The sequence below is a fragment of the Corapipo altera genome, unplaced genomic scaffold (genome assembly GCF_003945725.1).
Source record: "Corapipo altera isolate COAL_440 unplaced genomic scaffold, ASM394572v1 48, whole genome shotgun sequence".
Lineage (NCBI taxonomy): Eukaryota > Metazoa > Chordata > Aves > Passeriformes > Pipridae > Corapipo > Corapipo altera.
The window spans coordinates 1,454,646-1,470,750 of record NW_020884931.1 but is presented as its reverse complement, the minus strand read 5'-3'; the positions used below and the strand labels follow the sequence as shown (position 1 = coordinate 1,470,750).

The 16,105-nt window shown below is 36.3% G+C and overlaps 1 protein-coding gene across 35 annotated transcripts in view; it reads right to left on the bottom strand.

Annotated features, from left to right (window-relative positions):
• Positions 1–16,105, bottom strand: part of NRXN1 (neurexin 1) — a 706,226-nt gene that overhangs the window by 219,105 nt on the left and 471,016 nt on the right. For all 35 annotated transcript variants that reach the window (XM_027659276.1, XM_027659316.1, XM_027659314.1 and 32 more), the window contains one exon: positions 4,965–5,146. In XM_027659276.1, coding sequence (XP_027515077.1) covers positions 4,965–5,146 — 182 coding nt within the window. The remainder of the gene's footprint in view (positions 1–4,964; positions 5,147–16,105) is intronic.

The window sequence follows — 16,105 nt, the reverse complement described above, 5'->3', positions numbered from 1 at the left end:
TGCGTACAATAAAATCTAACAGAGTCAGCTATTAAAAGCCTGGTGTAGCAGAATACTGCATATGTATAACTAAGAGACAGAGAGAGAAGAGCATCAAATAAGAGCTGGTCTAAGTTTGCCAAAAGTTTTAAAAAATTTCAAATAAAAAATGCCATTTCCACAATATATATTTTAATATATATATAGTATGCAAATATTTGGGACACAGAGCACCAACGGAATTTATTCATGATTCAAAACTCTGCTTCCTGTAAGACATACAACCTTTCCTCTCCTGTGACTGTTCATCTCAGCCATTAATTGTAACTCTGAAGGCTGTACAAATACATTTTGAAAATCTAAGGATGATACTGATTAATCTATAATGCCAGTGTTGCATCTTCACAGTATTTCAGGTTGTGTTATACCTTGCATATGCTATCTGTCCTTAACCATACCATACTTTTTCAGGTATGTGTTAGCACATCTTTTAAAGTAGTTTCCCATGCTTTTCCATCACAATATTAATCCTACTGGTTAACATTTTCCCTATAATTTTTTTCCCAATGACATGAAAAAGAATGAAAAACAAATATGTACTACAATCTACCCTGAGTTTAATTTGTTTTTCTTTTTGTGTTTTTTATTTGCTAGGTAGGATTGTCACTGTTCACTCACAGGAATTACAGGGCATTTACCTGCAGTTTCTCCTGGAAGAGGAGAATGCCTGGAAGAGGCATTCAAAATAATGCCACATCTGCCTCATTCCTTATTTTAGACCTCTGAATGTTTCCTATCAGAATGATCATCAACACTTCACCTACTTCAGCAGATCCACATCTGTAAATGAGCTTAATGAGAAACTCCTCACCCTGCTTCAGCTAATGGAAGTGACGAGGAGGTAGTGTGCTGTAGGGTGGGTGTTCTCTCTGCAGTGCCAAAGCTGTATTGTCTGAAACGCTCTGCTGGCCCTATCCCCCATACAAACTTCTTGATCTCAATTTCAAAATCAGCTGAAACAATAAAAACAGGTGGTTTTCTGCTCCCAAAATACTTTAATTTTAAAACAAATGACACAAATAAGGAAGATGCAGAAACTACGGATGCTTTTCATCAGGCATACAAAATGTCACATTTTGTTGTAAAGTCTTCTATTTTAACAATGAAAGATGAAAACACAGTATAATTTATTCACTTTTTTAAGTGGTTGAAGTGTATAGATAAAAGTCTATCCTTCTTCTCTTCACTAGCAAAGCCACACAGGAAAATGCCAGTTTCCTAGCTACCAGCATTGCCAGAAAGAGCAATTTAACAGGATTTCTTAGCCCTTCAAGGCAGTATCTTTGTCTAACTTCACTTTTTTCCTCACCACAGAAAAGTTAGAAGTTCAAGGTAGCAACAGAGCAGTGCCTGTGGTAGACAGTGAGATATGTATATTCGTATACTTTTCTGTCTAATGACTTTGGAGAACAGTGTGGGAAGAGAAAAAGAGTAGAGGCAGGAACAGGAATCTTTGACACAATGACCTAAGGGCTTTAGAAGTCAATGAAAAAGCTAAGGACAGGAGTGCACATGGTGATTAATCGAACATTGCATGAATAGGCTGCTGCCTTTTTCCATGTGGCATGGGGATGGATGCAGACCATGTCATGAAAAGGGGAAAAAATGAAGCTTACAGTAATTATCAGCTCTATGTGTTCTTTACTTATCCATCAACAGAAGAGAAAGCAACAGCAGATTTTTAGGTATGATATCTATTTCCTCTTGAACTAGATCTACCAGCAGATACTGCACAAGAGACCATAACAGAAGTCAAGTGATTGCTGTGAAAACTAATTGCTGTATCTCTGGATGACTAAAACATTTTAAAATCCCTTTCTTAAAGCACTGTGATGCATATGTATCATACACACAAGCAATCCTTTATACCTACACTGCTACAGTACAAGTGTAGTTTTATAATAATCTATCTTGGAATTTAGAATACTTGCACTGGAACTGTTAAGCATCTGGTAGCAATGCAGATTACACATTTTTTTAAAATGTTTCCCCTATTAACAATGGTTATTTGGGGAGGTTAAATGATTGCTTTAAATAAATGTGTTCCTAACCTAATACTAAAGCTGTGATTCAGATGATCAAGTAGCAATTTTCAAAATCAGAATTTGTTATGAGCTTGATTTCATTATTAGGTTTACATCATCTTTAAGTAAACAGTATAAATAAAGAGGGCAACCACGCACTGAAGTACCATAATCTAACTCGTAATTTTCTCTTCCATTTCTACAATGAAGAAGGTTAAGAGTAAGTTACCTCATAGCTCTCTCAAGCACCCTCCCCAGCATGCTAGTGAGGACTAAAATCTAAAGTTTTTTAACTCAAAGCAATAGTTTCAAACTTTTTTTGCCACCATTCTGCTGAAAATGCATTGTAGACCTATCCTTACACATCCATCCCAAATTCTGTCACTGGGAAGGATGTTACTAATGACCTCCTGGATATAATGGAAACTCAGCAACAAAAGAACCAGTTTCTATCACACTGTAAAACTGAATCCAGGCATAATTAAATCACAAGTCTATCTTGTTATAAGGTTATAGTCATTATAACACTGGTTAGTTATTCATGCACACTGCATCTCATTGTACACAGGCACTTATTACTCATGCATATTTATTGCACAAACAGGTTAGTGGGTAGATGCAAAATAACATGCAGAATTACACATTATACACTTCCCTGTTTCCACTGTTTCTGGTTATTTAGTAAGACATTCCTAGTGATATCTCAATGCTGATGCAAGAAGGAAGTTTTGAATGACAAAACCCTCCTAGTACTTTTATTACAGCTGGTTTAACACAGTAGCTGCCAATATGGAAAAACTTAAATCCAATAAACTATTTTTGAAATATAACATTTACGTAGACCCCTACATTTCTGTGTTCTTCATTTTTATAGCTGTGATGTTTTACAGTACCTTGCTGAGCAAAAATAGATCTCAGGTAAAATTCTCAGAAGTATCTATAGTTCCACTGGCTTTAATAAGATGTATGTTCTTTGGTATCACAAGTGCTTTTGAAAATACTGCCTTTCAACTTTCTTTTGAATACTATCCTTATTTGAAATAAACTCTGGGAAATTATATCCCAGTAGTTTTCCAAGCTTTATCTATCATTGACAACCCTTAAAAAACCCCTTGCCAAATGTCTTAGGATTTCAGGTCAATCCCTTAGTGTCTTCACTCTAGAGACAGACTACATTGAAGCTGCCCTCAGAAGGTCCAACCTTGCTTCAATGAAACTTTGCACGGTTACCACGGATTTTGCTCTGAAGCAGAGCAGGCTTCAGGGAGGTTCCTAAAGTCTCTTGCAAAGACAGCAGGGGGAGGCCAATATCAGTTCACAGAGCATGATGATAAAAGGCTTTTTGCTGCTTCACAGAAATTTCAAAAGACCAGTAAAGTATAATTTATCATTTCCCACATCCCTACTAAGCTGGTAGTGTTTCTGACCATAGAAAACTCTCAATTATTCTTTTATTTTTACCATCTGTTGCTACGGCATAGGTATAAGAAAGTTATTTGGAAAAAAAAATTAAAAAGCACAAACATTTATGAGCAGGCAATAATTTTTGATCTCCAACTCATAATTAATGAATACAATGTTTGTTTTAAAATAGAAAAATAATGGCTAGACAGACTGAACAAATATTATATTTTTGAGAGACTTCAGGTATAGTAAAATTACAAGAAAAACATTCCTTAATATGCTAATGAACAAGAAAAAACTGTAAGAAGAAAGTAACACTGTCAACTACAGAGGGTGGATCTGGTATGAGATTGCAAAGAAATGGGCAAATAATGAAAAGGCACCTGATGGTTGCAAAGTAAATATTTAAATTCTATCCAGCAACACAATACTTGCCTTAAAATATGTAGACTTTCAGTTTTTCTGGCATGTGAGAGAAGTTGCTTTGTTCACATTTTTAAACTAAGATTGCACAATACCAGTCAACTATTTTGTCTGTGTGATTCAACGTAAGAGAAGGGTAAAGATAACCTCTGAATTTTATTTAAGGCCTTCTTTTTTTGTTTATTTACTCAAGCCAGTAAATAATAAAAATTAAAAAAAAACCTTGGTCCACAATGTGAGACTGCCTTTGTAGAAATAAGGAGCCTGGGAAGATTGCATACCATAATTCCCTCTAATTTTGAAAATGATCACTGCTGATGTTTTCTGAGGGTAAAAGTGTAATTGGTTATAGATCAATAAGTAATTTCACTCAAAAGGAACTCTACTGTTCCTGAAAGTAGAGACGTTCTCAAATAAAAATCAAATGAACACATTAACAAAGTTCAGACTAATCTAAACAACAAAGTTTTATACTACCTTAGTTATGTTTTATAATACCTTGGTTATATTTATTTACGATGTCATAAAACTCCATATGTTTTCAATTTTGATGGCTAGTTATTTGTTTTAAGGCAGCTGAAATTATTTTTTTAGACTTCTTAGCTTGATAGTCTTGCTTTCTGCTTAAGACTTATCATCACAAAAGAATGGTGAAATTGGAATATAAATTCTAATATTAGAATTTATCTGATAAGCACAGTCGAGGGTGTAATTCCCCCAGCAGATTCCAGATTAAAACTTTCAGGATTAACATACCTTCCTTTGGCACTGCTAAATCCTTTTCTATGTAATTAGACTGTAGTAAAGTGCTCCATCTGTACAGGTATCCCAGTACGATTTTTAATTGAAAAGCCATGTAAAGTAGCATTGTATCAAACAAAAGACATTTTGAGTACATCTGAGACCCTGTACAGAATCATATGCTATAAGCCATTATCATTTAGTTCACTACTGACCCCAAAAGGCTCATTAACAAACCGCTATATTTGCATTAAAAATAAAATAAATTTAAAACTCACAAATATAAAACAATCAAGACGGGAAGAAATCTCATGCATTTGTCATAATACTTACAATATGCAGCTCTAGATAATCTCCAAGCCCAGTAGAACTGTCCACTCTTACTAACACGGCCTCTTTTTGAACAGTACTAAACCCTATTGCCAGTCTGTCCGCACGAGTGCTTGGCCGATCGTTAGGGGGCCACGTGTAAGTGATCTGTCCACCACCTTTGCTAAAGATATACGTTGTTCCCGCTGCAAAAAAAAAAAAAAAAAAAAGAAAGAAATATAGTTAGCTCGCTTGCACCAATGAGAACCCGCGTGGAAATCATATGCTCTGCAAAAGTCAGGATGTTCTCACATAGCAAATGGATTCATAGAAAGGAAGAGGACTGTATTTCAACATGAAGAGGTCTTTATCTCTGAAAATTGTGCAGCAAGCAAAATATTAGTGTTTTTTATATAGTGCAATCAACACAGAATATAACTTAATTGCAAACGAAACAACTTAAAATACCATAGCTCTGATTCAGAAATGCATATCTGTTCAAGAGAGTTCTTAAGCATATGCTTGATGAACATGTTTCTGTGATGTGTAGAACGTGGATGAGCTGAACCAAATTCTTTCCCAAACTGGGCCTAGGTAGAGAAATCAAGTAATTCTATTTACCTCATGACTGACAAAAAAATGCAGCTACTTATTTGCACAATGAAAATGACACATTATCGTGCCCAGCGAAGCAAGATGTTAGCAAATACATTCAGATAAGACTTATACAGATCTAAGGTTTATCATCTTGTGACAGATGGGGATAACAAATGGAAACAAACTTTACTTGTCATGTCAGGACAAAAAGAGATCAGTCTACTATCTGAGTAAGCAGTGGCTTATTCACATAACGCTCAATGTATATCTTTTAAAAGTGGAAATCTTTACACATTATATCCAGGGTGCACTTACAAAATCTATAATCTGTTCTAACCGAGTGTTTAAACCACTTAGCACTCAGATGCTTAATTTCATATTTCCTCTGAACTAAAATAGCAGCATATCCGGGCATTTTCCAGATTAAAAGTTGTATCTTAACAACACCATGTAACAGGCAAGTTGTGCATGCACTTGATGTTTTATTTGAAAAGTCACTACAAGCTGGCCACTTCTTTTCTATGAAGGTAGATCAAAGCTTAGGGAGATAGCTCAACGCATTGTAAATACAGATGTCTAATTTTATTCTCTGTCGTACACTGTCTCAGCGTGTGGCTATTTGCAATTTTATTACATTTTACCTATTTTTTATTACATCTTATCTATTTTACTAAATGATAGGACAAGTGGAAATGTTTTTAAACTAAAAGTGATTTCGATTAGTTACCAGGAAGAGATTCTTTTCTCAGAGGGTAGTGAGACACTGGAACAGGTTGTCCAGAACAGTTGTGGATTCCACATCTCTGGAAGGCCAGGTTGCATGGAGCTTTGAGAAACCTGATCTAGTGGGTGACATCCCTGCCCATGAAAAGGGTTTGGAACATTTTTAATGTCCCTTTCAACTGAAACCATCCTATGATTCTATGAAATGCAATTCAGATTATTCCACTCAATGCTCTCATTACATACTTCCCATGCCCATGTAAGGAGATAGTGCATAACAACATAACTGTAATTTTCTGACTTTCCTTCAAGATTGACCCAAAATGCTGTGAACATATAAAGGGATCTAAAATTCCTTAAATGTGCGGAGTTTAAAGCCAAAGCCAAGAAAGACTTTACAGTTACACTACTTGTGCAACTCCCAGATGTCTCAAAATCTTATTTTACTGCACAGCAAGACTGTTTGTGTCAGTCTCAAAGCAAAAAGGACACATGGCCTTTTTGAAAAGATACCCTATATGTATTTCTAACATCACTGTTCCTTTATGGAATTACATACCTACTCATTAGTTTTTTCCAGTGTCATCACTCTAGAATATTTTTGCACTGTGTATAGCACCTAAAACACTGTAAAACTCATTTTATATCAACACACTTGTGTGATTGCACTGTGTTTGAAATAGATCTCTTGGCTTCTCCCTTGATGCCAAAATACCAATCTGTGTATGTTTTAGGAAAAGTTGTCAATATTCTTCAGCAAAGACAAACACAATCACTGGTCTGATATCTAAGTTTTCACTTTCACTCTGAGCGAAATCAGGTTTATCACTATTATAAAGAGTTGTTTATGAGTAGTGAAGACTGGGGCTGTGCCAGGATTGTAATGGACATGAGCAAATGGTGTCTGGTTTAGGAATGTGTGTTACAAATACCTCATCTTCCTGCTCTCCCATCCTTGCTTTCCTCCTATGTGGTGCCCTGAAATGCACAATAACCTGTCGTGTGCCGTTCAGTAATGACAGTTGAATCTCCAGTTACAATACATCCAAAAAAAAAGTCACATGAGACAGGGGATGGACCATCAGTGTTGATGGTCCCCAAGTTCTCCTCTTTGCTGCTTACTGTTGACTTCAAATCTTGAACTGAGGAATTTGAACCTTCATACCATATATGTCACAGTGGTGTCCGCAGAGAAAAGATTTGTTCTGTGTTGATGAAAAACTGAGGGCTCATTAAAAACACTGACAGCCTTGCTGTTGACTTCATAAAACATTGTGTCAGGTCATGAATGAGGCTCTTACAAGTAACAAAAATGAGAAGGCTAAGAAAAAAACAGCTCCTTACACCTCAATGTCACAGATGAAACTGTTAGAATAGTACATAAGATTTAAGTGGCAGTGCATAATTCTCCTTTTCTTGGTTGTAACAGATGTGTTTATCCAATTAAGAAGACAAAGAAAAAGCCTGCCAAGCAATGGTGGAGTCATACCAAATACAATGACCCAGAAGTAAGTCTTCAGATCTGAACAATGAGAGACTCTGCTGCTCTCACTCAAGAGAGAATCTTTGTCACATTTTTTTGCTAAATACTGCCCTTCAAATAAACCAGTGAAGAGCAATTCATTCCACACTGCTGCTGCATTGAAGCCAAGGTCAATGTCAGTAGAGCTGGATAAATCTAGCTGTAAATCTTAAACTACATAGAACAAACATCAAAGTTAAAAAACTTATCTTTTATCCATGAAAACGTGTGGCTTATTTTTTTTTACGACAAAGCTTTCCCTCCTTTATAACTGTCCATTTTGTAGCTCTTCAAACTAACTGAGTGTCTGGTAAAAGACTAATTAATCCATGCTGATGAATACAGATCTGCCTCTGTCTGAGCTGCACAGGGAGTCACGTTCTTCGAATTTCCTGTATTAATTATGAAAAAAATGGGTCGGAAGCCATCTGAGAATAGATCCTCTAGTGTTTATATTTCAAGAAAGACAAATATAATAATGTAAAATTTATTACTCTGGGATTGATCTCAGTTTATAGTCTGACCTCCCATTAACTATTAAAAGTAGAAACCGAGCAGTTGTTGGAAACAACCCTGCCTACTCTCAGTTTTGGATATGTTAGGAAACAACAGAGGAAGCCTAATTCACTTGCTCCATAAAGGCTTTTATGCTCTCTGACAAACCTTATAATGTCTCTGCCGTTCTTTCAGAACACTGTCACGAAAAGCCAGTCATCTTCCTTCTCTCTCTTAGCTTGTGGCACTGTGTTGTTTAGGGTTTATCATCTCCAGAGAATTGAAAGCAGCGGAATTATAATGTCAAGAATAGCAATGCCATCAGCACAGTACTTGTAAGTAGGCAACTTTGTAACATGCCAGTTATATCTCTCAGCCACAGAATTTACTGCATAATTCTTTATGCGTCCATGCATCTACACAATGTTTAGGAAAAATGTCCATGCGGCTCTTTGAAATTCTTAGCCATGAAAGCATGGTTCCCATTGTAACAAACTGCCAGTGGTCAAGTTACAGTAATGGTTTTTAATGGCCTGGGTCTCTCAAGTCCTACTTGTTTGCAAAATTCATCTTTATGAAATAGTGCATTCATTTGAGCATGGTCTGGCAGCAACTCAAGGACATCTGCTTACCTATACAGTATTAAGCAGATAAATATTTTGTTTAGTACCCATTTACTGTATCTATTACTGTTTATGACTGCAAAGCTTTTCAATATTTATTGGTCTGAAGTCACATTTTATGTAGTTTAATAGTTTGCTCAAATCAACCACAAATCAACAGCTTTCTACCTTCCTCATGTTCATTTCAATTTTGAGTTTAGGTATATTGCACTGAAGGGTAATGTACGTAATTCCATTTTCCCCATATAATGTTAGTAACTTCATGTTTATTTTCAACATTCACATCAGGTTTCAGATGCTGATTAAGTGGATGCAATGGTTTGATTGAGCTCTGGACCCCAATAAACTATGATTCCATCACACTCTGTGATTCAAAAACTGAAGACTGAAGCCTGTAAAGTTCGGTAATGAAAACTATTAGCTGCACTTTCATTATTAGTAATTTTGAACTATTATAAAAAATATGAGGGTAAGCATTTCTACTTATAACAAGAAATTACCTAATAATGTAATTTTTTTTCTTTCTGTATTTTATCAGTACTTTATTCTGGGCTACAATGTGAACCCACATATTCCCACTGGTAAGCAATTACTTGCATTGATAAGTCTGTTGAATCCAGTGAGACTATTTTTGCAGGTTACTATTAATTACCAAGACTGAAGGATTTAGAACATGAAAAAGAATATATATATATATATAATATATATATACATTATTTTCCAAACATCTATATGAAGGCATTAATCACATTTACTATGTTCAGAAGAGCATATAAATCTCCATTAATACTTCTTTTTACATATCCATCTATGTATTTTCATTCTGCCGAAGCTGAAGTTCAAAAAAGTACACAAAAAGAAGATTTGTGCAGATTTTCTAAGGTAATTAAAGAAAGGAATGCTTCAAGACAGAAACATGATCTCCCAGGGGGAGAGATGCGGGTGTTTCAAAACAACCCATTTGGTGGAATAAAATACAACCCTTCTGTATTTTTTTCTTCTTAGACTGTGCTGTGTTATTAATTATTTACACAGAACAGAGAATATATGCCACAGGGTTGAGGTGAGGAGGGAACGGCCATTAGGGTTAACCATGGGAAGGAGATGGAAAGAGCTGCTGGAAGAAGTATTTCAAACTAAAGACCAGATTCAACTGAATGCTTCCTGAAGGCATTCTGGTACACTCTCACCCACAAGTCTGGGCAGGAGGTGAATATGGATTGTAAGTCCTTTCCTGCAACAGTGACATCAGGCTTCTCTACCTTCAGTCTACTTAACAGTCAAACGGGTGTATTGGATGGGGAAGGAGAAGATGTTCTAATGGATGATTGCCTGTAGCTCTTCAAAAAGCTTGAGCCTCCAGGGCAAGAATGGAGAAATGTCCTATTTTCTGGCAAGATTCTCTTATACTTGTGGATAATAGGGTCTAGGAGTATATTTATGATGTTCCTTTGACCACATTCAGCTTGGCAAACCTTAAAGGGTCAAAGTTTTCCTGGAAATTGGTTGCTACTCCAAACAATTTTTAGTTAGGTCCTTGAACCAAGCAGACTGCATGCTTGAACTACGACTTACAGCAGTCTTACCATACCGGTACTTTTGTCAGCTCTAAGACCACAAACTGCATGGTATAATTCCTTGTACTTACATTATTTCATTCATTGATCTTCCATTCTACCAGAGTAAGAAAACTCACTGACCAAACCAGCACTGACAAAGATCGTTGCTTGGTTTGTTATTAATATCTTCATTAATGATAACACCTTGCCTCTTCAGGTAAAGATACCAGTGAAAATAAAGCCAATGAAAAATGTCTATCTGCCTACTGTTAGCCTTCTGCGGCACCCACATTTCACTGTGTTACAGCTGAGCTCTAAAATTCAATTTTTCTGTAAGAAGAGTTGAAGCTACATCATGTTTACAGTGGGTACTGCTACCTGAATCTTTAAATGTGCAACAGTGTCTGTGATGCAACTGAGACATCTCTATTTCCTGCATAGGTTAATACTGTGCTGATTGTGATCTATAACTGGAGCCTATTTCATAGAATAGGATATGTCTTTAAAGTTATGGTCAAGAAGCTATTTTCACCCAGACAATGACTATATGAATATTACCTCAACCAGCTCAATCATCGGCTGGAGCAATTCATTTAAATGAGCCAACAAAGCAGTATCTACTACTATTAATTAAAACATAACTTTACATTGTATTAGAGAACTCCTCTTCCCAAAGTACTAGTACTTACTACTTCCCAAAGCACTAAGGTGACCCTGATTTGCTTTATCAGGGCCTACAAGACCTTTCATCACGTTAAATCCAGTTTTTCAGAGAAATCTGTAAACCAGTGCTGCACATGGTTTATTACATTCAGCTGCCCCTAAGAGTTGTCTCCAGGTCAAGGCCTAAGTGATAACAGAACGAACACAATCTGGAGTTAAGCTGAGCATCCTGGCCTTTGCAATGGCATTTGTTGTGGGTTCATGGAACTAACACAGAAGCAAAGTTTTTTCCTTAGACTACATGAGTTGCTATAGGTAGCTTAATCTGCTCAGCACCATACTCAGGCACATGTGCACAACCCAAAAACTAAAAAAAACCAAACCAAACAAAACAAAAAAACCCCAAATCACCAACAAAAACACTCTTTTCTCTACTTCTCCTTTCCTCCAGCCTATGGTAATGGTATTTGTACAGTTGTTTGTATTTTACCCTGCATGCAATAATAAAGTGGGTGAAAAAATATTCCATTCCTGTTCCAATTGTTTTTTAACTTAAATTCCCCACTTGCAAATGTGAAGTCTTATTTGTAGAAATTTTCTCTGTGAAGGATGATCTTATGGAGCTGCACAACATGTCTACTATTCTTGCTCATCCTCCAATAACTTTTCAATCCACTAGTCAACTTTGAGAGAGGGGTAGGCAAAAATTACAAACAGCAATTAGTAATTGTACAAACTCTTAGCAGTTTAATGAAAATCAATGACTGTGTAAAAGAGAAATCTATAGATTTCACCACTGTATTTTTTGCTTAGCAATAGCCTGGCAACATACAACTTGGTAGTTGTGTATTGGTGGGCCAGTCAATACACTCAGTATGCTCTGCTAGTCAGACAACAGATAACATCTGAAATACCATCAGGAGTTCTGTGAGCAAAGATGAACAGCAACTATTGGATTCTCGCACTAAGATAGAGTAACATTTGGGAAACAAAGCACCATTTCATAAAAAATCAGGAACTATAATTTTTGCTGATTTTGGAACAAAATGTTCACATTTCAAGTAAAAATATATCATATATATCTACAATGAGGCTACCTAGCTCAATTGATTTCAACAGCGCCACTAAGCGACAACTAAAATTTGTGAGTAATATTAGCTCAACAAATACCTATAACTATAAAAAACAACCCTTACACAGCTTAGCATCAGTATTACAAGTCAGTATCATTCTTATCATCATAAATGACAGAGATGGTTACCATAAACATTTCAAAGAATTTAAAGAAATTTCCAACTGGAGTGATTTTATTATCTTAGATCAAGTACACCTCGAATGACCCCATTGATTTAGATCAGATAACTTATCTGGAGTAAAGTATTACTCAGTTTGAGTAGGCACATCAAACCAAGAGCCTTCAATTGCATTAAAATTAATATAATTTTCAGAAGGACCTTAGCTAAGCAAGAGCTAGCTGAAACGACTCCTAAGAGAATGCAGAAATTAAGAGTACCTGTTGGTCTTACTTAATAACAAAACATGAGTAGATTTACTGAATGTCAATGGACTTGATAGTATTAAGGCATTGATTCCGTAAAATTATTTTTATTAGCTTTGAAACATCCACAGGAAAAACGTTCTGTGGTTTGTTGATCACATTAATATGTTCATTTATACAAAAATCATTACTTATTTTATGAAAGAGTACAGTCTTCCTAATGCAAATCTGACACAGACTGATAAAAGAAAATTATTGTTCTTCTCCACTCTTTCAGTTTAAAAATTTTATGCGCTGCCTATCACTTTTCCAGTATGGATGCTGTTCAAAATGAATTTAAAACATTTTTGTATGAAATGCAAGGCAAGTAATTCCCCATTATTGCCTTGTACCTTTATGTAATGTAGATGGTTAGAAAATTATGGATTTCAAAAATCAAAGCCTGCCTTAAATGTCATACTGCAGTCAACATGAAAGATTTTAATCCATTATAACTCTATTAAATGTAAGAAGGATGCAATGTGTCTGATTCTGAAAGCTTGCCAAAAAGTCAGATGGAAATTAAAAGGCAAATGTCTATAAATAAGAGAAGGTTTTATTCCTCCTACCTTGTCAACATATAGTTAAAGATAAATTTCTTGAACAGTGTCTACAGAAGTGTAAATTGTGTGGTTGGGAAGCACATATGAGAAGGTAATGGGTTGAAAAGTATTCCAGAAGAGATAGAACGTAAAGGTATTGTTGAGGAAACTTCCCTGTCTGACCACCCAGGAGTAACTCCTGCACCACCTGAGCTGGGACTGAGGCCCCTTTGCAGCAACATTCCCCACATTCACAGGATCCAACTAGGTCTCCTTACTGGCTGCACCCTGGCTTTCCCATAGCAGTCTCAGAGGTCCAGATCCTTACAATAATTTAATCAAGGTGCAATATTGAAATAACAAAATAACAGTTCAAGCTGGGTGTCTCTGAGGAGGGACAGAACAAAGGAACCCCTGGGCTTTTATAACCTCACAGTCTAAGGGTGCCAAGGTCTAGGGGTCGTCAGCTCCTGCTGTGTCTCTGAGTGTCTCTGAGTGTCCCATCCCCTGGCCACAAGTCCCTGTGCCCTTTTTTTATGCAAAAGGTCAGCAGTTGAGGGCCTCTTGCCTCAGGCTGGGGCTGGGGTTCCTGCTCCCCAGAGCTCAAGCTGCAGTTCACATTACAGCTGCACACTGAGCTACCTGCGTTAAATGTATTCCTCAACAGCATTATCGGACTGAAGTCAGTAAACCCCAAGTACTCTTGAAGACAATAGGACTGTTTTGGCCTCCACTATCCTTACATTAGGAAACGTCAAGGTCCTACACTTCAGTTTAACCAGAGTTACAATCAATTCCATTAAAATAATTGAACTGCACGTGTACTGATTTGCTTCTTATGGCTTATTAGTTGTGCCAACATCCAAAATGAATGCAGTGAAAGGGGTTGGTTAGTTGAAGGGATTAGTAACAGGATGCAGAAACTAGGACATTAGCTCAAATACTATGCAGGTCGATAGAGACCAAATGTTGTTACCATCTGTTGGTGGCCTATGTGAAATCATTCAATGGTTCCAGTCCAGCGACTTTACAAACTCAACAGATACCTGGCAAAACAGATACCTGGAAATTCTGTAAGCCAAGAAACTTGAGTTGAGTTTCCAAACTTCCTAACTCAAATGGGAGGACTGTAAGCTGAAGACATGGACCAGGATCTGAACAAAAGTTACTCCCACAAAAGTAGCTCTGCACAGATGTGAACATAGATTAAAAAACAGTAGAAGAAAATCCAAACTTAAATTTTCTCCATATAGGTCCATCAAAAGGCAATGTTCTTTTCACAGATATAATAATTTTTAGTCATTATTTCATGCAAAACAGGTTGCCTGAAGTTATGTTTTTATTCAAGCACCTACAGCACCATCCCAATTCTCAGAAGTGTTGCTGCATTTTTGGCAACCTTTAAAAATCAAGCCCCTGTTCTTTAAACGAAGATACAAACATTTGAAATAACTGGCCTTAAGTTATTTAATAATGTTAAAATGGACAGGAGTTTGGTTGCAAATGTCTAGCATGCTTCTAGGCTAAAGTCTTTATTTCTTATTGGCTTCCTTACTAATACAATACTCCAGCTACCCAATCTTCCATTAACTTAGTTATTTTTAAGTGACATTTATATTATGTTCCTTGCTAAATTGTGCATCTCATAATTTAATCTTGAAAAATCCTTAGAGAGCTCTCAAAAGTAGCAAACTTGTCTCAGAAGAAATGTATAATATACTGAAAATAAATGCACTAACTGCAAGCCTTCTAAATTCACTGAAAAATGATACAAGGATGTCAAATGTTGAACTAAGATAAGATGTTGCATCAGAAAAATGGCACTGGCAACACTGTAACTTACAGAGTTTGCTGAGATGGAGCTCTTCTGAAAACAGCTAATTCTATTATGGGCAATGTGCAATGAAGTTTAATATTGCTTGCTTGTAAAGGTATTGAAGAGTAAGAAGTTCTGTGGCATGCATGCTCTCCTACTGATTACTCAACTGTTAATAGCAGACAAAATACTATTGTGGTAGTATTTCTGAACATTTTGGAGTCAACAGATGTGGGCTATAGCTGAAGGAAAACAGTAAGAGCACAGTTTCTTAGAGATGTTACACTCTGAAATACAAATATAGCAACCATTCTTTTCCTAAGAAAAATGAAATCAAATGAAATGCAAGATATTAGATCTTTGGAAAAACACTGAGCTTAAGCCTCTCTCAAGCACAGGAATCCACCCCTGAAGCAGCTGTTCAGTTACTAGAGGTATCTCAGAGGCAGACCTGGCAAAGTGAAGTACTGATGAGCAAGTTAAACACTGACCGCAGTCTTGAAACACTGCACTATTTCTCTAAATCCAAGCATGAGTAAGCCCAAAACTTCAAGCTATTTTATTTGATATACACGTAATAAATAATTTTTAAAATCCTCAAATTTTAAAACCAAAGCTAGTCTTCACCAGTGTTAAATGTACTCAAATCTCTGAAAAGTATCAGGTAAAAAGGAATGCAATGTAAAAAACTCTGCTTGGTTGTCTCAAGGAAGCTTGAAAATAAGAACCAGCAAGCAGTTACAAATGATACTTTATTTGGAAAGATTTTCTACTCGTTATCCCAAAGATTGATTTTGGGACATCAATGTTTACTTATGTTATCAAATCTGCCCATGAAACAGTGTTTAATAGGGGTACACAGACTCAGCTCTATTTGTGCTTGAATCTTTAAGTTTATTAGACCATTATAATAAGAGCTAATGGGGGCCAGCCAGGTTGGGCCAATTCGCTTCCTTCCCATTTCTTTCTCTTCTACTACATAATAGATTTCCAATTGTGGTCTGGCACAAAACTGCTACATGCCTTGTCATTATGATAATTGCTATCATTCTTCTTTGGAAATTCCTTATGCTGTTGTTTGTAAGCAA